This window comes from Monodelphis domestica, chromosome 3 (genome assembly GCF_027887165.1).
Source record: "Monodelphis domestica isolate mMonDom1 chromosome 3, mMonDom1.pri, whole genome shotgun sequence".
Classification (NCBI taxonomy): Eukaryota; Metazoa; Chordata; class Mammalia; order Didelphimorphia; family Didelphidae; genus Monodelphis; species Monodelphis domestica.
In genome coordinates, this window is record NC_077229.1 from 179172469 (window position 1) to 179193983 (window position 21515).

The 21515-nt window shown below is 37.6% G+C and overlaps 1 protein-coding gene across 1 annotated transcript in view; it reads right to left on the minus strand.

Moving 5' to 3' along the window:
* The window catches only part of CIBAR1 (CBY1 interacting BAR domain containing 1), a 43788-nt gene extending 35034 nt beyond the window's left edge, over positions 1-8754 (minus strand). The window contains exons 1-4 of the mRNA XM_007488106.3: positions 8555-8754; positions 7847-8081; positions 4469-4537; positions 3353-3454 (exon numbers count right to left, since the gene is read on the minus strand). Of these exons, the coding sequence (XP_007488168.1) occupies positions 3353-3454; positions 4469-4537; positions 7847-8081; positions 8555-8580 (432 nt within the window). The 5' untranslated portion in view covers positions 8581-8754. The remainder of the gene's footprint in view (positions 1-3352; positions 3455-4468; positions 4538-7846; positions 8082-8554) is intronic.
* Positions 8755-21515: the final 12761 nt, after the last annotated feature.

Here is a 21515-nt window from a genome sequence, read left to right on the forward strand (position 1 = left end):
TAAACTTGACCATCAAAAACTAGAAGAACTAAAGAAGGGGTACTTTTATTCTGGCCCTGATTCTCACATAGAATGGTTACTTGGTTGAAAAGATAGGAATGTTGGCATGAGGGGCATAATCATACCATCTTAGAATTTGTTAGAGAGAAAAGACAGTCTAGGCATATCTGACATATGCCCCAAACTGGGAATGATAAAATTTTTAAAGGATTCACTGAGAAAGGATAGATAGGAACTCATGGCCTAAAATTCTATTGGGAAAAGATAGGAAGATTTCAAGAATTTAAAAAACAAACAAAAAGCAAACCCCAACCAATTCATTATACAGTAACAATCCCAATTAGAAAGAGGAGGAACTATCCAAAGAAATTAATATGAATGCACATGAACTCTGAAAAATATAGACTTAAAGAAGACATTGAGAGAATATAGAAACCAGAACAGGTAATGAAGGATGAAATAGAAGTTTGGTATGACCTGGTACCTTCCTGGTAAAAATAGTGCCAGAAGTGTTAAAGCTCAGAAAGGATTATGATGGATAAAAAATTAAGGACTATATATTTTTTCCCAGCTCTTTTGGGGAAAAAAAAGGAATATTAATCAAGAGATAAGTCCAGGGGTATGCTAGGGCTGGCTTGAATTCACTTGTGAACCAATTGCAAATTTTCAGTGTGAGCATTTATACTGTGGAAATTGGCAAAAGCTACTAATCAAGTCTTAATTTATTGTTCTGCTGATTTTTTAAACTTAAGTGATGGAAAAAAATGTGAATAATGCAGATCAAACTTAAGTGTCCTGAGTACTTTTTTTTCCCCCCCTGGAGAGCTAGTTGTTAAAACATTTACCAGCTCCTTTATAAGTTCCTTCTTCTTCATTTCCTATCACTCTGATGCCTTCTGCCATGTTCCCTTTTATTTCATCTCACGGCTCATTACCAACGCTAACCCCTCTACTTATTTAAAAGATTTTATCCCATTCTGTCTCCTCTAACAGAATGCCCCTCAGTCATTCCAACTCTTGTTATTTTCAATTTCTTCCTCTCTACTAGCTCATTTCCTATTGGCTATAAACATGCCCATCCTGAAAAAACCCATACTTAATTCTACCATCCCCATTACCTATTGTTCTATATTTCTTCTCTGCTTTGTGGCTAAACTCTTCTAAAGGGCCACCTATAATCAATACCTCTATTTCCCCTCTCCTCTCACTCTCATCAACTCCTTAAAATCCAGTTTCCAACCTCATCATTCCACCAAATTATACTCTTCGAAGTCACCAATAATCTTAGTTGCTAAATCCAAATGTCATTTTCTTGACCCTCATTCCTCTTGACTTCTCTGCAGCCTTTGACACTGTTAATCACCCTTTATGCCTTGATACTTTTTTCTCTCTAGGTTTTTGGGACATAATTGCTCTTGTTCCTCTTCCTATTTATCTGACCATTTCTCTTTGCTAGATCCTCATCCAGATCATACCCTCTAATAGGAGGTATCCCCTCAGGGCTTTTAACTGAACCCACTTCTCTTCTTCCTATGTACTGTTTTCACTTGATGATCTCATTGCTCTCAAGTATGTAATTAATATCTTTATGGAGATGATCACTGCATTAGAAGGGGTCTGTGTGGCCCAATGAAACTATGAGCTATCCTGTGTAAGATTACTCAAGATGGACAGATCATAGAAGAGAGCTCTGACAAAAGGAGATGCCCTGGAGGAGAAAGTGACAAACCACTCCAGTATCTATGCCAAGAAAACACCATGGATAATATTAAAATCATAAAAGAGATGACCTTAGAAGATTAGCCCCTCAGGTTGGAAATATGCTACTATTGGGGAAGAGCAGAGGACAGTAAGTAGCTACAGTCCTGATGAAGAAGCTGGGTTACAGGCAAAAGGATACTCAGCCGTGGATTCAGCTAATGATGAAAAGAAAGACTAATATTGTATAGGAACTTGGAATGTAAGATTTGTGAACCAAGGTAAGCTGGATGTGGGCAAACAGGAAATGGAAAGATTAAAAATTGAAATCTTGAGTGTCAATGAATTTAAGCTGATGGGATCGGAGTTGGTGAGTTTAATTCAGGTGATCACTTACACATACCATGGTGGGCAAGACTCTTAGAAAAATGTAGTAGCCTCCGTATTCAATAAAGGGTGAGAAAAGCAGAATTGAGGTAATCTCAAAAATAATCTGTTCAATAACACAATAATACAAGTCTATGCTCCAATTGCTGATGTCAATGAAGCTGAAGTTGACTAGTTCTTTGAAAACTATGTTTTCAATAAATAGCACCTCAAAAAAGATGTCATATTCATAAAAGGGGATTGGAATGCTAAAGTAGGAAATCAAAAGAAAATTGGAATAAATGGCAAGTTTGGCCTTGGAGTAGAAATTATTTCAGAGATAGAGGACTATGGGTATGGAATATTGCTTATAATGTATAGATTTAATTTTTTTAGCTTTTCCAAATTGTTTTTACTCATTATATAGGATGGTTTGGGGTGAGGAGAATGGAGTGTTAGATAGTGAGAAAAAATAGGTAATATTAAAAACAAAAGAGATAAAAAAATTTAAATAGGGAGACAAAAACTAGAAGAGGAAAGACACAAGTAGAGTACTGATCACTCTGGTGCTATTCTTTTCCTCTCTACAGTCAAGCAGAAAGTAGCCAGAGACTATTTTCTGTTCAAAACATTATCAATAACAAAGCATATTCAAGAGGAAGGCAGTTAAATGGGAAAACCCTCAATTTTATTATGGAATGCTTATTTTTGATAATTTTATTTTTCACTATGTGAAAGAATCTTTAAAATTAATCTTAAGTTTCTTAAGGAACCTTGGTTGGTGACAGAATAGGTGTCTGTTTCAAAGTATTTTAAAAAATGTATATGGGACTGAATGTTATATTAGGTAAGTTTTTTCTTCTCAAAAAATAAGCATATGGAAAAATTATGAGAATGGGCAAAAATAATAATGTTCTTTAATTGACTTTAGCCAATTCATATAAGAATTGCAGTTCTATAAACCGATTTTATATTACTAGACATCAAATATCCCTGGCTCATGGAAATCCTGTTGTTTTTTAAATAGTCATGAAACAAAAACACATACATTAGAAAATTTTCTAGAAACCCTGTGGAGAACTGCCTAAGGGAATAAATTAGTGTTTTTTTTAAAACAATAATTTCTAAAGTGAGAAAAAATTCCTAAAATAATTTTAAAGTAAGAACTTTCCAATCCAACTGTATATTTTCAGGAAATGTTAAAACCCAAATTTCAATTTTTCAAAGGAAATTACCTTTTTATCAACTAAATGACAAAATAATTTTTTCTTCAAAATTGAAAGGATACTATGACATGCCGATCTGATGGATTCCGTTGACGCGTCCTTTCTAGTTGAGTTAACTGCTTAGCTTCTCGACTCTTTGCTGTTAAAGTTGCTTTGAGATCATCCTGTAGACATATTTACTTTCTGGTAAGTTACTGCCTTATTTACCCTTTAACGTGGAGCTATAATAACAGGAAAAATCCCTTGCTTAATATGAATACTTTTACTAAAAGAATTCAGACTTGCACACTTTGCACATTACAGGTTTACAAGGCTCTTCTTTGCTTTTACAAAAATAATGCCAATACCTTAATAATGCTTGATATCATTCATGTAAAAATAGAAAGTTTTCCTAAATATTCAGATCACAACCCTGCTTTGCCTTAGAAGATGGCTTAATGAGTTGGTGTCTCAAAGGTCACTAATTGGATACTTTTGGATAATTGGTGACTCTTTTCATCCTTACCTATGCTGCCCTAATAAAGTTAAAATTCTGGCTTTGCCACCTGTGTCACCTCAAAAGTCACTTAACAGTTTCTGGGTCTGAGTTACCTCACTGATAAAAATGAAGATTATACTATATTATAGCTCTTAAGATTCCACGGACCTCAGACGAAAGACACTTGCTAACCCTTTTCAGGTTTGTAGAACCTGAGCCTATGCTCCACAGGGATTGTCTTCAAGAACATAGGGTCACCTCACTACAGCCAAGTAGGGCTTTAATGGAGGAAGGTAAAATGATATAAAAATAATTTTACTCAACTATTTTTCTTTTATGACTAACCTATTATATTATAAAGTGTGTTAATTTTCAGGGGAATAAAAAAAAGGTGTTCCAAAAATCAAAGTACAGTTTTAATAGCTTTAATTGCTTAAAACTGTACCAAGACTTTTGGAACATGCTGCTTGCAATATAAGAATGTCTTTCATTTGGATAGTTTATAAATTTGAAAATGTTTTTTGAAAACAATGTTTTCATCCAAATTCTTTTATTTACAGGCAATCATCTTTAAAAATCTGTCAAAAAGGTACTTGACCCCTTATCCCCCACTTCATGTACTTTTCATAAAATGATTATTGGCACACATGTATGAATAATCCTACAGCTAGTAACAGAGAGTGGAAATTTATATACTTACCCGTTTCATTTTCACAATAGTTCCATAACTTTTCAAAGGTTCAACTACTTTGGCTTCAAGTCTTTCAACCTATTGGCAAAGATAATAAAGTATAAATGAAACAAAATATTGGAATAAAACACTTTAAATTAAAAATTAAATCTAGTGCTAATTATCTGAGTACAATCACTAGATAAATTTGTTTTTTTTTTTTTTAAAATGCCAGGGCAGTTAAGTGGCTCAGTGGATAGAGAGCCAGTCTTGGGGCCTGGAGGTCCTGGGTTCAAATATGACCTCAGACACTTTCTAACTGTGTGACCCTGGGCAAGTTACTTAACCCCATTTCCCTAGATCTTACCATTCTTCTGCCTTGGAACTGACTGATTCTAAGACAGAAGGCAAGGGTTTTTTTTTTTATTCTGATTTTTTAACATATAATTTGTTTTTCCAGATAAATCCTAAAGGCAATCACTAGAAATACTATTAATTCTTAAAATTATATGTATAATACAAATAAATTCACTGGCCTCCAAGACTCTCTGGGCTCTGGGCATTTTTGCTGACAGTCTGTCCTCATCTCTGCTTCCTTGCTTCCCTAGCCTCCTTCAAGCCTCAGCTAAAATCTCATCTTTCGTAAGAAGCCTTTTTGATTCCTCTTGATAATATTGCCTCCCCTCTGTGGATTATTTCTAATTGATCTTGCATATAGCTTGTTTGCTGTATGTATTTTAAAGCTGTCTCCTTCATTAGGTTGTTGTGATTTTTAAATTTCCTCCATCTTGCTTGGTCTAGCACCCAAAAATGTGCACACCCACACTACAGGGGCATGTGCTAGTTAATAACAAATCAAAAATAACTAACTGCCCCCCTGGGCTGTCCTAAGCCAAGTTTGAGCCACCATTGGCATGTGTGAGGCACAGGAAGTGAGGTAGAGAACAGTCTCTGGAGTCCACTCACTTCCTGTGGACAGGGCTAGGCGCCAGTTCGATTCTGGAGCTTGAGCAGGGTGGAGGCCTGCAGACAGCTTTCCTTCAAATCGGTCACTTGAGTGAAAGGACTGACTCCCTTCCTTGCCTTGGCCCTCCAAGGCCTAAAACTCCCTCTGGCTCTGTCAGGAGATTGAGTTAATCTCTTCCTTCTTTCCCTCTTTCTCTCCCTCTAATAATTTCTTACTCCCGTTGTAATTAAATTACCATAAAGCTCCATTCTGACTTGAATGTTTCATTTAGGAATTTCATAAGTGAATTCCTTGGCGACCTTAAATTAATATATATCAGTCTTTACATTGTGAATACCTCAAGTTTGGGCTAGGATTATTTTTTACCTTTCTTTGTATTCCCAGAACTTGGCATAGATCCTGGCACATTATAGTGCTTAAAAATGTTTATATCCCAAATAAGATAATCAATCCATTAACCAACAAATCTTTATTTAGTGTTTATTATGTGCCAAGTCCTATGCTAAGTCTGGAGATACAATAAAAAGTTAAAGAAAAAAAGAAAGAAAAGGTTCTTGCCCTCAAGAAATTTACAGTGTTAGAGGAAACAACATATATAAACCAGAATATATACAAAAAATACAGAAGGAATAACCTTAGGTGCCATATGTTGTTTTGTTCAGTCATAACTGATTCGTTATGGTTTCATCTTGGCAAAGATACTGAAGTAGCTTGCCATTTCCTTCTCCAGCTCTTTATGGCTGAGGAAACTGAGGCAAATAGGACCACACAGCTAATAAGTGTCTGAGGCTAGATTTGAATTGAGAAAGAACACTCCAGGACTGGCACTCCTTCCACTTGGCCTCTTTGCTGCCCTTAGAAGCTACCTGAGCTGAGTTTTGAAGGACACCAGAAATTCTAAAAATTAGAGGTTGGCGTGAAAACATTCCAGGGAGAAGGACTAGATAATACAAAGGCAGAAAGATGGAATTTGAGGAGCAGTAAGCAGGACAGTATAGTTAGTTCTTAAGAGTATGTGATAAGACAGTACAATGTAAAATAGTTGGAAAGAAATGATTGATATGTTGTAAAGCATTTTCAATAGGAAACAAAAGAGGTTAATAGGGAGTTATTAGAGATTAGTAATGAGGAAAGCTTTGAAGAAGCCAAACTGAAAGGCTATTGTGATTATTCAAGTAAGAGCTGATTGATGCCTTAATAAGGGTGGTGGTTTTGTAAGTGGAAAGAAAGGGACTATATTAAGAGTAGCTGAAGAGCAGGACAAGATTTCGCAAATGGATAAGTGATCAAGAGTAGATTAGACTTTGAGGTTCTGAAGCTGGAAAACTGAGAGGACAGCAAGGCAGCCTGTGCAAAGACATGGAGTAAGGGGACAGAATGTTGTGTGTGGGGAACGAAAGTTGGAATACGATGTGTAAAAGGAAGCCATGTAAGTCTTTATAAGATGGTAATTTGTGTATCATAACCCATTACCAGAATACAAATTCTGAAAAGTCACGGGAAGTTCTGTATACTGTGCCCTGAAGTATAGGCACTTAAATGTTTGCACTGTAATACATTAAGAAGGCACTTACAAATGAAAAGTGAATTCTAGTGAAGACATCACTCCACTTAGGAATCACCATTCTGAGCAAACATTTAACCTGTTCCTTCCCTAAATACCTTTATAATAGTATAAATATATCTATAAATTTGCTTGGGCAAGATGAAATGCAGGTTGGTGAGAGATTAAGAGAAACAGCAAGGGAATGCCTTACTCTTACTCTGCACTCTACCATATATATTCTTTAATCCCTTTATTCCCAATCAGAGTTGTGTACTTTTAACCTATGTACCTTTTCTTCTGTGCTGAAAATTTGTGAAAGGAAATGGAGAAATCCTGGACAATCTCTGGAGCTTCAGGTTGCTTATAAAATACTATAAGCAGCCTGAGTCTCAGAAGTAAAGTGATTTGTCTTAAGATACCAGACCAGCTCATTTCACCTCACCATCAGTAGCTCTGCCTGGGCCATCACTTCTAATCTCATCACCATATTGATTGGATACCACCCTCCTTCCTGTCCCCTATGACTGAGGGCTGAAGGGTAGAGTACTGGACTCCTACCCAAAACTTTCTTTGTAGAAGGCAGAAGTTGGACTCCACTTTGTATCTAATGATCTTCCTGGTTTCAGCTCCGAGTAACTGAATGGACTCCCCACCGCTCATCTTTCTTTTTTGTATTCTCTCTCTCCATTAGACTGTAAGCTCCTTGAGGATAGGGGCTCTCTTTTTAAAATTTACACCTACTATTATCCATATGCTTATATATATTATACTATACACTATAATACTATATAATCTAAATAGTTACCGTCAATGTAATAATTTTTTTTAAAAGTTCGTTTTCTGCGCATTACAGGGCAGGCATAAATCACAGCTAGGTTCTTTGATCTCTTCCTACCTCAGCTTGCCTATAATCCTGAAGTTTGGCAAACTCATCAGCAAAGTCCTTCAGGCCGTGCTTCAGGTTGGGCGTCTCAGTGGCAGCGTAAGCATTGATTTCATTCACCAGGAGGTCGGCTTTGTCTCGAAGCCGGGCCGTTTTACGCACGTACGCCGCGAAGATCTGGCACAGCTCCCCAAAGTGCTTCTCCACGTTGGAGACCGCATCCTGCAGCTGTTTGGTCTGGGCGTCCCTGGAGAGGGCGGCGACACGCGCACACACATGCAAACGTGCGCACGCACGCACACACACACACACAAACACACACACAGAAGGACTCGGAGGGGTCCCAACCGGACCCTTCCCTTTCCTCCCTCCTAAAAAGGTTACTATCCCTTCCCTCTTAGCCCAAACACGGCTCTCAGGCCTCAGGACCCCGCGAAGGGCCTGAACCAGACTGGCCGGCCTGGGCCTTGGCGGGGCTGGACATCAGTGGGCCCTCGACCCTGAAGGGACGCCCTGAGGGCCTCTCCTGGGAAGGAAGGGAGGGAGGGAGAAAAGATGCAAGAGAAAATGAAGGAAAGAAGGGAAGGAGGGAGAAAGGAAGAAAAAGAGAAAGAAGTAAGAATCTACCCGCCTCCCTCCATTCTGTTCCCCAGCCAGGGCCTGGCTCGGGCCAGGTCTCCGTCATGAGGGAGTGAGGAGGTTGGGGGGGGGGCGTGTTACCGGTTTTCCAGAGTCCGCCTCAGCATGTCGCCTCGCGAGCGTCCCGGGACCCCGGGTTGGAGCCCGCAACGGGCCCTGCGGTGGAGCCGCCGCGGCAGGAGCCGGGACGGAAGCCCGCGCGCGCGGGCTCGAGAGAGGGGAGGAGGGCGGGAGCGAGCCCGACCCCCGTTCTGCACCCGCGCGTGCGCTCCCTCGCAGAGCCCACACGTCGGCCCCCTCGGTTTCTATGGAGATCGAGCCAAAGTGCTTGGGGGGAGGTGCGGTAGGAGGACGGGGAAGACTGTGTTCCACTTCCACTCTTCCTACTGACTGAGCCAGAGGTTGGGGTGGAGGCAAATGGACTGGGTAGAAAGTGTGGGAAGGAGAAGGGGCGACGACTGAAGAGGTAGGAGAGACGTTAGAGGTCATCCTTGGCCTAATCCCTTCACAGACAGACAGAGAAACCGAGACCTAATTAAGCGGTTGGCCCAAGTTTACACCAGGAGTTGAATGGAACTTGGTCAGTATTAAAGTTTAATCTCATCCATAACATTTTCTCCATCAATTTCTTTGATCTAGAAAATCAACGAAACAATAAGCTCTGATAGGTGGAGTTTGTAACAGATGAAGATCCCAGCTAGCCCCAATAAGAATTTAGGGGTTGGTCTTCATAAATTCTGGTGTTTCTCCCACCCCACCACCTCCCCCAAAATACAATGGTCAGTTCTCTGAATTTTACTAGTCCGGACACATTTTATTTTTTATTTTTTAAACCCTTACCTTCCTTCTTGGAATCAATCCTGGGTATTGGTTCCAAGGCAGAAGAGTGGTAAGGGCTAGGAAATGGGGGTTAAATGACTTGCCCAGGGTCACACAGCTGGGAAGTATCTGAGGCCAGATTTGAACCTAGGACCTCCCATCTCTAGGCCTGGCTCTCGATCCACTGAGCTACCCAGCTGCCCCCTCTGGACACATTTTAGACTTTACAGCCTGATAGGAAATGCCAAAAGTCGCACTTCATTTATAGAATCTTAGAGCAGAGGTGTCAAACCCAAGCATCTGCAAAGACCCAGAACCAGATTTAAATCTAATTGGGAAGTATATTAAAAAAAATAGAGATGCAGCACAACATAGATGCCATTAATTCGTGATTTTTAAAGGCATTATTGGGCTTTCCTGCGTTATTTTCTATGAAAGTTTTACACCATTGCCTTAGAGAATCTGCAGTTAATTTCTGGGACTACATTGAAATAAGACTAGTTTTGACTTTATACCTCAACATACTGAAAATTTTAGAAAACTTTTTTCTACAGCATAGGTGTATTTATTTTATGAAGGATCTAATATCATTTGTTCCCAGCAAGACAGTAAAACACAAAGAACTCAATTCTGGGATCTTGTTTGGTGAACATAAATGACCAAAATCACTGCCTGATTAGTATTCATTGCTTCCAAGAGAGTCTATTAAATATGAAAAAAGGGCAGAAAGAAACTTTATTATTCTTAAGTGCTACAGTCTAGCTCTGTGACCTTGAATCTAGATATCAACTTCTTTCTGGGTGTACTATGAACTTAAAACCACATAAAACAATCTATGGTAGTGTTAGTGAATGGAAGTGAGGTTTTCAGTACTGAGGTGTGTGTTTTATGCTTATGAGATGAGTTAGCAGGCAAATGTAAGGGCACTGAAAAAAGGCTTCTGTTACAGGGACATGTAGTTACACATGACTCTATTTGTCTAGATTTCTAACACTTGAGTTCTAGCAAGTGGCCCAAGTGGATTCTGAATGGCAGAGTTTACCATGTTTTATACTTCAGAAAACAAAATGAAATCAGAACTCTTTAGAATGCATAAATTTGTTTCAAACCACCTTTGAATACATCAATTGCTATTAAACTTGATTAGGATGCACATTGGGATTGGTAAAATTTCTTTGGTATTCAGTCCCTTTTAAGGGGTTCATCATTTATGTGAGCTGTTCTTTCTACATGTCTGCCATTTTCTTTTGAGGGCTGGGACCTAGTCTTATTAGACTATGTTACTTGGATTCATATTACACAAATACAGGATTGGGAAAATACAACTATGTAACAATTTAGGCTTAAAATATCTGAGGATTGTAATGGACTGCAAGCTCAATATTAATTATGGCAACAAAAAATGGCAACCTCCCTTTTTATTTTCTCCTCTAGCCTGCATATAGAGAACTTCTGGTGGAGAACTCTATGCACTAATTACAATGGGCAAGTTTTAACCTTATAGGATTCTGTAATGTATAATCTTTGAAAGTTGACTGGGGCCATTATGGCATGCTCAAGATTAAATAGTGAGAATGTGTCACAGATGATGCTCTCTTCAGTAAAACTGATAGCTCTTAGCTTAGGATGGGCAAAAATCTCTCCTTTTTGAAAATAATAACATTTAAATAATGCCTACTATGTGACAGGCACTGTGCTAAATGATAAGCACACAAATACAAAAATAAAACTATACTTTCAAGAAGCTTACTTGTGTAGAAAAATAAACACATGTAAAGGAGTAGTAATCCAGAAAGAGAATTTTAGTCAAGGCAGCCATAGGGATTATGAATGAAGCCATAAGATAGTATCAGATTGTTGTGCTAGTTTGTTTAAAAATATACATATTTTATTCTTTCTCAGTTACATGTAGAAACAATTTTTAACATTGATTTAAAAATATTTTTTGAGTTGCAAATTCTCTTCCTCCTTTCCTTCCCTTTTCATTAAAAAGCAAGCAATTTGATATAGATTTTATATGTGTAGTCATGCAAAACAAATTTTCACATTAATTACATTATGAAAGAAAACACAGACCAAATAAAAGCCCTAAGAAAACTAAAGTTTAAAAAGTATGCATCAAATTACATCCAGACTTCATCAGTTCTTTCTCTGGATAAGTCCTTTAGTTATCTTTAGTTATTATATTTCTGAGAATAGCTAAATCATTCACAGTTGGTCATCTACAATATTGTCACTAGTTTTTCTTACTTCACTTTACATTACATTATTTCATATAAGTCTTTCTAGGTTTTCCTGAAAGCATCCTGTTTATCATTTCTTATAGCACAATAGTATTCTATTACAATCATATTGTTGTACTCTTTTCCAGTAACAATGATCCTATTACTTTGAATAACATTCCCAAAAGGAGAGTAAGAAGTTGAAAATTTAAAGATTTCACTTTAAGCCAAAGAACAAATATCAAGAAGCCTATGCTGAGTTGGCCATGTTGTCCTCAGAGTTTGCTGAAAGAGATGTGAAGCATGTCAGCTCAATGCAGTGAGTAAAGTAACTTGCTTTTACTTTTCACTCACTCATTCACCAAAGAAAACGTCTCTGGTCTGTGAACTGTTATAAGGGTTTTATAAACCTTATTATTGATATAGTATGGTAATACCAATAATTTTGTCCTGTATGGACAGGCTGTTGGTGTGATTGAGAAAAATGGCTTCTCAGAGCAGCCTACAAATTCTGACTCAGCTAGTTATATAAAAAAATTATATTTTTATTATGGGTAAAAAAAAAAAACTAATGAAAGGGATAGTAAAAGGAAATAAGCAGAAAAGAAATTCTTTTAATATATAAGTCCCTAAATTAATAATTCTTACTCTAACCACCCCAAATCTGATCTGCAAAGATCTTCTTCCCCAGAGTTGAGGCTACTCTCTCTTCCTATTTTATCTAAATCCCCCCAAATAAATCTTAATCTATCTACCCTAATCTAAAATATATATAAGAGAATTAAGATAGGTCTCTCTCTCTCTCTCTCTCTCTCTCTCTCTCTCTCTCTCTCTCTTCCTTGCTGTATAAATGAACAAACAGCTTTGAATCTCCACAGCCTTTCTCCATTTGCACAGCAAACCTGCTGAGGCTTCCACCGATCTTTCAGCCAACAATCTCTTTCACTTGTCAGGTTTTTTAGATGAATCTTTAGATGTGAAAACACTGAAATTTTCCCAATCTCGCTGAGCAGCTCTTAGGACCTCCTTTCAGAACAGGGTCAGCCCAAAGAGTGAAAGACAGTTGGGTAACTGTCTCTCAAAGCACTCTGGGAAAATTCTCTCTTACTCATAAATCCATCTGAGATTCCATTCAGATTTTAAAGAAACCTAACTTATAAATCTCTCTTATGCACCTATCAATAACTTATGCTATTTAACTATATTTCTTAATGAACTCTCACTTCATTAACAAATAATTCTCTATAGAACTGAGTGGATTGAAAGTGGAAAAGTGGGGGAGGAATTTCAAGGAGGGTACAAAGGGCTAAAATTTCTGCTCTTTCTGGCTGGTAGGGAGAAAGGGGAAGCAGCAGAGCAGAACATTATGTAATAAACGTACTTCTTGTGGAATTTGAGACTAGATATTATTAGTATATAATCAATTAATAATCAATTAAGCACCTACTATGTATCAGGCACTGCGCTAAGCACTAGATATGGTATAATAATGTTCCCTGTTGAGACTTAACAAACTGAGTTCATACTAGGAAGAAACAGTGAAATAATAAAGGAAAGCCATTTTCGTATGTTAGGACTATTAGAAATGGGTTGGTACTTGAATAGCTCAATTGAATAAGAATAGAACTTGTTGGAGGCAAAAGACTGCCAGAATATCTTTGTCCCCAGACATTTATTTGAATAAGATCTGAATAGAAATCTGGAAAATGTAACTGACTGGTCAATATTGTGAACTTTAAATTACTCCACCCTATTTATATAAAGTTGTAATCTCCTGATTGAATAATTAAGGTACTTAGTTCTCACCTTATAGTGAAGCTAGAACTTTAAGCTAAGTCTATTTTTAGATCTTAATACAAAAAGGTGTTAAGTAACTATAAAGGTTAAATTAATCACAAAAAGGTCAAGTAACTAACAAAAGATGAACTTAACAAAGAAGTGTTAAGTAACTCAAAAGATATAATCTAATCAAAGAAGATGAGAACTAAAAGTATGGGCAGTCCTGGAGAAAGCCTTTGATGTGATTGGTAGATGTGAAAATTTAGAGGACGAGACACAAGGGTGAAAGGTCTATATATTTGGTATTTTTCGTCTCTCTGGGACTCTTTCCCTGATTGGTGGTGGAGAGTTAGTTGAGAGCAGTGTGCTGAGCTTTCGGCATCTTAGCATGGCTACAAGCTATTGTCCATTTCAGTGGTGCATTTCTGACTGAGTTTCCTCCTTTACTTTCCAACTTTATCCTCTTAGAAGTCTCTAATCTTCTTCAGAGACCTAGAGGCGGGGATTTTAAACTCCCCTTGGTATAGGCCAGGCAGGAGAAATCCTATAACCTCTTCCCTTCTTCTCCATAAATTTCTTCCCTCTATATTAATTAAATTACTATAAAATTCCAGACTGACTTGGGTACTTTATTTAGGATTTCCCCTGGTGACCAAATTTAAGTCAACTCTAAAATCATGTTTACACTATAAGTAAGAGAACTACCTCACTAAGACAGCTTACTTTGGATAAGGAAGAATTATCCGACAGAGGAGTCTATAGACAGCTCCCATTTCCTGCCTGAAGAAGAGACTCAGACCAGGACAGATGAGTAGCATAGTGGGTAGAGCAGTAGACCTGGAGTTAAGAAGACCTGAGTTCAAATGTAGCCTTAGAAATGAGCTGAGTGAATTTGAGCAAGTTACATAGCCTCTGTTTACTATGTACATAGTCATCTAATAATTGCTTTAAATTAAAAAAAATTTTTTTTGTTTACACTTGGTTTATTCTTTGATTTAATTGATTTAATGCAGAGTCCAAGTAAGCTTCACTCATACTTAAATGAGGAAAGTGAGCCCAGGAAAAAGAAGGCTTTCTTTTTACCCCCAAAGGACACATAGTGGCACTCAAGCCTAGAGTTTAGGTCCTTTGGCTCTCATTCAGTGGTTTGCTATTAGGTTAGGCCACCCAGCAAAAATCTTTCTTGAGCCAGGAAAAGATAGATAGTTAGATGTTGATTTTGATGTTGATGTTGTAGATGTTGATGAGGATGATATTGATGATGATGATGTTGCTGATAATGTTGCTGATTAATAAATGCTTTTTGATTGTTTTCATTGAAAGAATGCATCTATTATCCTTTATTTCTCTTGGGACTTTTCTTCTTTGTTAACACTAATCTGGACACCTCTCAGTTTATAGACTCCTTCAAAGAACACTCTAGTACAACTGCTATTATAGTACAGGCTTGGGGATCACTTAATAGATATTTGTTGGTTGCCTGACTAGTATTTCAAATCCCTATTTACACTGGCAGGTCAGGTTCCCAAAGAGTAGTTACTTCACTCCTAGGATTCTAGGAGTAATCCTTGATGAGTTCATTTTCAATTACTATAGCTCACAAGCCCCTACCAGTATACTATCCAAATGATACTTAATTGATGTCAACTAGCTTGCTAGAATTATCATTTAGAAATGTTTTATACCAACTATTCTTACTAATAGGATGATAGAATAAGAACATTTGGTACAAAATTATCTCCCCCAAATCCTGGGACATAGGTAGAGTCCAGAGAGAATAGGCTCACACTTAGAGCTCATAATTTGACAAAAATGAATCTCATAGAACTTTGAAATCCTTTTGTTAGAAATCCTTTTCTTCTTTCCATGGAATTCTTACAAGGTTTTCCTTAGACCTGAAGTAGTTTTTTACTGGACTTTTTAAAAAGTCAGTGTGTCTAGTTTGTCCTTGGCTCTTGATGTAGTTGTTCAGGGGATACTGCTATGATACTGATGAGAAGCCAGAATCTTCTGGCTTTTCAAAGAAAGGCTAAAAGGGTTCAAGTCTGCTGTAGTGTAGAAAATACTTGCAGTATGAGATCACAGAAACACTTAATAAGTATTGAAATACTTTGGTTGAACATCTCATCCTTTTAAATGTGATTTTTTTTTTACTTTTTCATTTAATATATTGGGTATTAAGATTTTAGAGATTTTAAAAATGGTTCTGTTATCACAAATGAGAATAAAACACTATAGAAATATCAGGAAATTAATTCTTTTTTCCATCTTTACTATTCTACTAGTTTGCCAATAATGCTTTTGAGATGATCTGATTTAATTGGGTCTCCTGCCATTCTTTCTGTTTACTATTTCATTCTGCTGGCTTTTTATTGCTGTTTTGGAGGGCAAACTTCAATGATTCTTCTCAGAATATTTTGCAAATGATTTTCTATTTTATTTCTGCAGCTAAATGTAGGTGTAGTCAGTAGAATATTTGACCTGAAGTCAGGAAGACCCATCTTCCTGAGTTCAAATCTGGCCACAGATACTTAGTAGCTGTGTAGCCCTGGGCAAATCACTTAATCCTTTTTGCCTCAGTTTCTTTATTTGTAAAATTATTTGGAGAAGGAAGTGGTAAAGCTCTCCAGTATCTTTGCTGAGAAAACTCCAAATCGAGTCATGAAGAATCAGATGTGACTGAACAACTATTTTCATGGAACTCTTTAGGGTATGTAAATGGTCTTAAAAGGATATAATAATAATAATGGAATAATCCAGGGACTTTGAATGACAGAGACTGGAAGAAATGCAAAGATTTCCATCCACAGCTGGGGCTGGTTGAGAAGGCTTAGAATCTTGAGGGAAGAGGAGATACTGGGGGGGAGGCAGTTGGTTTCTCTATCTTGAGATAGCAAAGGAGAAGGTCTGATCTGAGACTGAATCTTAAGCAATATACAAAATCCCTCATTGAACTTGATCACCATTACCTACCCCCCCTCCCCAAGATATCAAGAAGTGTGGCAGAAACCTGAGAAGAATAAGAAGCAGCCTAACAATATCTCACACAGCTCCTGTGACACCCTGGATCTGGACATTTGCTCTGCTGTGACAAAGACCAGGGGTCACAAACCTGAACCTCTCAAAGGCCAGGCTGCCAAGCCTGAGTCTCTTAACTTTGGAGGGAGGGAAAGGGAGATTTAGCCAGACAGGGACTTCCTTTCTCCTCTTTCCTTTAAGCCCTAACCCTTCAGACATCTTCCTGTTTTACTTCTGACCATTATTGTTAGAATAAAGATTTGTCCTTTATTCTAAATTAATTTCCTTGTGAGTGAAAGAAATAGTTACAGTGAAAGAGGGAGAGAGCTGATTTCTCTCTCCCCACGGGAAGAGGTTCATCTATAAAACCAATTATTAGAGGGAAGTAAAGGCAAGGTTAGTGAGGAGATATATTCGAAGAAGACTGAAGGGGGCGGGGGATAATCCATTTCACTCTCCTTCTACCTTCTGGACATATATCATCAACTCCTTCTCCATAACACCCAAACCAACCCTCTAATAATAATGTCCTTGAAAGGATTTTGAGTATGACTCCAGGGATGAGAATAACCTAGTAGCTAAATTCATAGAAATGTCTCAATAGAAGGTTGGTCACTAGATTATTAGTTTTTTTCATTCTTGGTTGGTAGAGGGAATGTCCAAACTGATGAAATAGAGATCCTTAATATTGAAGTATATTTTAAAAATTTATATTACTTCATCGTCATATTCTAGATCCATGTTGGCAAACCTATGGCATGTATGCCAGAGCATGCTGAAAAGGGCTGTTTCCCTCCCTCTCTTCCCCTACACTGAAGACATTTTGCTCATCATCCACCCCTCTGCCCAGCAGCCTAATGGGAGCACTTCTTCCCTCCCCTGTCTGGGGTAGGATGGGGGCTCACATGTGGCAGAGGGTTACAGTTTGTGCCCTTAGTCTCTAAAAGGTTCACCATCACTGTCCTAGATATTGCTAAAAAGATTTCAACCTATAAATGCTTCTGTCAATCATGTACAGTAAAAGGAAAAAAACATTCATGAGCATATCAAAATGATTTGTTTGTGACTTGTTTTATATTCATTCAAAACCAGTGCAAATTGACAATAGTTTTGACTGGTTTTTATCTTAACAATATTGAATCCTTGGGCTCCCTCTGGTGGAAAAATCCAGTACTTGGAATTCTTAACACACAGCTAACATAAATCAAGTCTAGTGTCCTAGGAAAATGAATAAATTTCAAGTGGAAAGATCTTTAATTTGCTTTACCCTTAGCATAGCTTTCAATAATTTTGTTAATGGTAATCTTTTAAAAAATCAGTAGAACTATTTCATAATTTTTACTTTGGGTGCCAGTATCAGTCAATATTTATGAATACTGTAAGAGAAGGTTTGACATCTTGGAGAGAAATGAACAATTGCAGAATTCTACAGCAGCGGGGAATGGGCAGGAAAGGAACTCAGAACTTTGGAGAAGGAGAGGAGAGAAGTTGATCTAGCTACAGTTGGGAACAGACTTCTGCCTGGCACCAGAGACCAGATGTAGCTCCAACTGGCTCCTTGATCCAGTGATCTTTTATCTGTGATTTCCTGACCCAGATCCTACCAGAAGGTAAACCTATTGGACAATACTTTGGAAATATCTTATAAATTAAAAAATTTTATTCATGTGTTTAATTAATTAAGAATATTTTTACCATGGTTACATGATTCATGTTCTTTCCTCCCCTTCCCCCTCCCAGAGTCAATGAACAATTCCACTGGGTTTTATATGTATCATTGTTCAAAAACCTATTTCCATATTATTACTATTTGCAATACAGTGAATATCCTATAAATTTTGAGTATTTGAAAGTTTTAATTTTTATTTTATTATTTAGAGGACAAATATTTGCCCTGAATTACTATTTCTCTATACCTCTGAGAGAACAGACTCTGATACAGATGTCAGAGTCAACTTTTAGTTTTTTCATCAGTAACTAAATCTTAATATTATTAATAGTATTAATGGGCATATTATGCACATTATGCACATATGCAAAATAATATGAACTAGTCTTGAAGCCAAGAAGTACTGGGTACAAAGTTCACCTCTGACACATACTATCTGTGTCACTTAATCTCTCAGAGCTCTAGGCAACTCAAAGAAAATAAGTTGCATAGAACTTTCCAGCTTGGATTGGTAGAGGGAAATTCCTAACCTGGGAATTCCTTATGACAATGTAATCAGTTTCAAGGACTACCCCTATTTTAATATCAATAAATGAGAAGCTAGCTTGCCAAAAATATGACCTCAGAGTAATGCATTCCAATTTCTTGTTAGTATTCCTTATTATAATTAAAAATCACTAAATTAGTAGCAGTTCAACTTGGGGATTGGGGAGAAATATTATTACATTCTCTTATAAATTCATTTGTGGAAGGCTGGGGATGAAAGACACAGGAGGATGGGAGAGTTATTGGAAACTTTTTACAAATCTGAGTGAGTGATAGTATGGATTTAAAACAGAATCACATATATGTGGAGAGAAGAGTATAGATATAAGAGTTCACATTCAGGTAGAGTCCATAGAACTTGCCAAATGATTGAATGTTGTACTGAGGGACACGGAAGGATATAGGATGACTTTATGATTTTAAAACTGGTTTATTGGAAAGATGATGATGCCTTCAAGAAAAAGAGGAAAGTTTGGAGAACTTTGAATTTCAAAAAAATGAAATGTTTTATATATCTTGAGATTTGGGGCACCAGAGGAAATTTTTATTTGGAGAAATCCAAATAGACATTTTGATAAAAGAAATAAGTGAACTCAAAGACAGTGTTGTAGAGCAGGAAAAAAATTAGATACATAATCAGAAGAATTATTTCTCTATCCAAAGTGAGAGCCATTTGTATTCATTAGAAAGTGATAGGATTAGAAGAAATTTTCCCACTTATTAAACATTCTGTATCTTATGTTGAGGCCTAGAAATCACTAAATTTGATTTTTCTCATGCTCTGTTGTGTCCCATCCTTTTCAGATAGGAATGAAAAGTAAGGCAAAAGTTAGTAATGATATCAAAGGAATTAAAGCTTCAAATTGTGAGCTCTTCAGACTTCTAAATAATAGAAACCAATGAACTCTTTGTTCTCTAGTTTTGTAGTTAGACTGTGAGCAAGTTGTATGAAGAATATAATGTCTCTCTATTGCTTTTTAGATTACAAAGTAAAAAGATTTTATATTTATGTGCACACACATATATACAGATATGTAAACATATATGTATGAATATTCAAAATTTAAAACTTCCAAATGAATAAAAATCTGTTTTTGTTGTACTAGGGTTTTAAAAATATCTCAATCTAATAACACAGAAACTACATGTTTTCAAACAGTAGATTTTTGTCTATATTTCTAGTGTGAACTTGGCAGTTGTGTAGTGAATGTTTATCACTTAGAAAGGTAAAATGATTTATCTGCTGCTGCACATGCCACAGTTTCTTGGACCCACAGGTCAAATTGGGTGAAAGTAGATACCAAATATGGGTGAGCAACCCTGAAAATGGCAAGCCCTCAAATCTGTGGTGCTAGTTCTTTTTAAATATTCCATATACCCTAATATTTATGGACAGATAATTAATTGACATTCTCATTCATATCAATGTCTTCTTCCATGAAACCATATTAAAGGTGCCTACTATGCGCCAGGCATTAGGCATCCAAAGACAAAAAATGAAACAGGGTCTTCTATTAAGGACTGAATGTTATGGGGTTCAGATGTGTACCCCTGGGGTTCGGGAAGGATACCTTTTGCAAGAATGCAAGATTTCAAAACTTAGCTTAAAAACAAAAAGAGAAATTTATTAATTTAGGAAAGTAATGTTGAGAATGGCCAGGAGGATAGCAAGGTGGAACGGCAAGATGGGAAGCAATTCCTTGGGAGGACAGCATGAAAGGAAAGGCTGTTCCCCCTGAGGACAGCACGGATGGAAAAGCTGTCCCCTTGACAGCATCAGTTCTGGGGATTTTATATCCTTTACAACAGATGCTGTGTCATGGTGTGGACAGGACTCTAGAGTGGTAAACCCTCAGGCATTCAGTCAGGGGGTTGGTTATCTGATTGGGGTCTGCCTAGAGACATAGGGAGTGGCCCTCATAAAGATTCCTTAGTTTTAGGGAACTGACAGATGTATGAGATACAGCCTGATAGAATTGAGGTGTAGCCTGGAGGTGCAGCTCTGTCCATCTTAAATTTAAAGGAGGATCAAAGGAGGACAATCATGTCAGGGTCCTATAGGGGTCATTGGATATTTTAGGCTAGGAGTCATGAGGATGTAAGGGAGCAAAGGAATTTCCCTGATGATAGTTTGCCTGAGCTTCTGGAGGTATAGTGCCCATGTCACTTATAGTCTATCATAAGAAACTATATGTTGTTATAAGTAAATACAAGGTAATTTAGGGTCTCAGGAGAGGGAATCAGAGGATTCAAAAAGTTTCTTTTAGTTTTAATTGGCTCTTGTTCTGGAAGTTTCTAAGGGACTTGCAAAGTTTGGTACTCCAGTGAAGTCAGTCCTTCTCCAGGGTAGTAACTGAGCTTACTTGACTGGAAACTGGATTGTGTTGTTCTCTTTAAGGCTATTCAAGTCCATTCATTTCATCTTAGAAATATAGCAAGAGTGCTATGGAGAATTGTCAGGCTAAATTGTAGGATAGAACAAAGTTGCTTTGGTGTGCTGTAAGAGAGAGAAATCTGGAAACCGGAAAAGCTGCAAGAATCCTGCAAGCAGTGAAGGGGGAATGGGCAGAAAAGAACTTGGAACCTCAGAATGAGAGAAAGATTCAGGCAGTTGAAATTGACTCCTGGAAGAGTGCCTGAAGGGAGCAGAAGAGTTTGACTGTCAGTGATCTTTCTCTCCCTGAATTCCTGATCCCAGATCCTCCCAAACCCCAGCCAGTGGACAAGGACTTTGAGAGACAAGCAGTCTACAAAGAAGATCTTTACAACTCCCTTTGAACCTTGAACTTGGGGACACTTGCTGTGCCTGACTAGAAACCTGGGATTCTCTACTCTGAACGCCTCAGGGGTTCAGGTAATCAGACCTGAGCTGGCTAACTTTGGGAGGAAGAGTGTCAATTAGATAGGGACCCCCTCTCCCTCTCTCCCTCCTGAATCTCAATCCTTACCATTCATCAGCCCTGTCCCTTGCTTGCTGTGCCTGACTAGA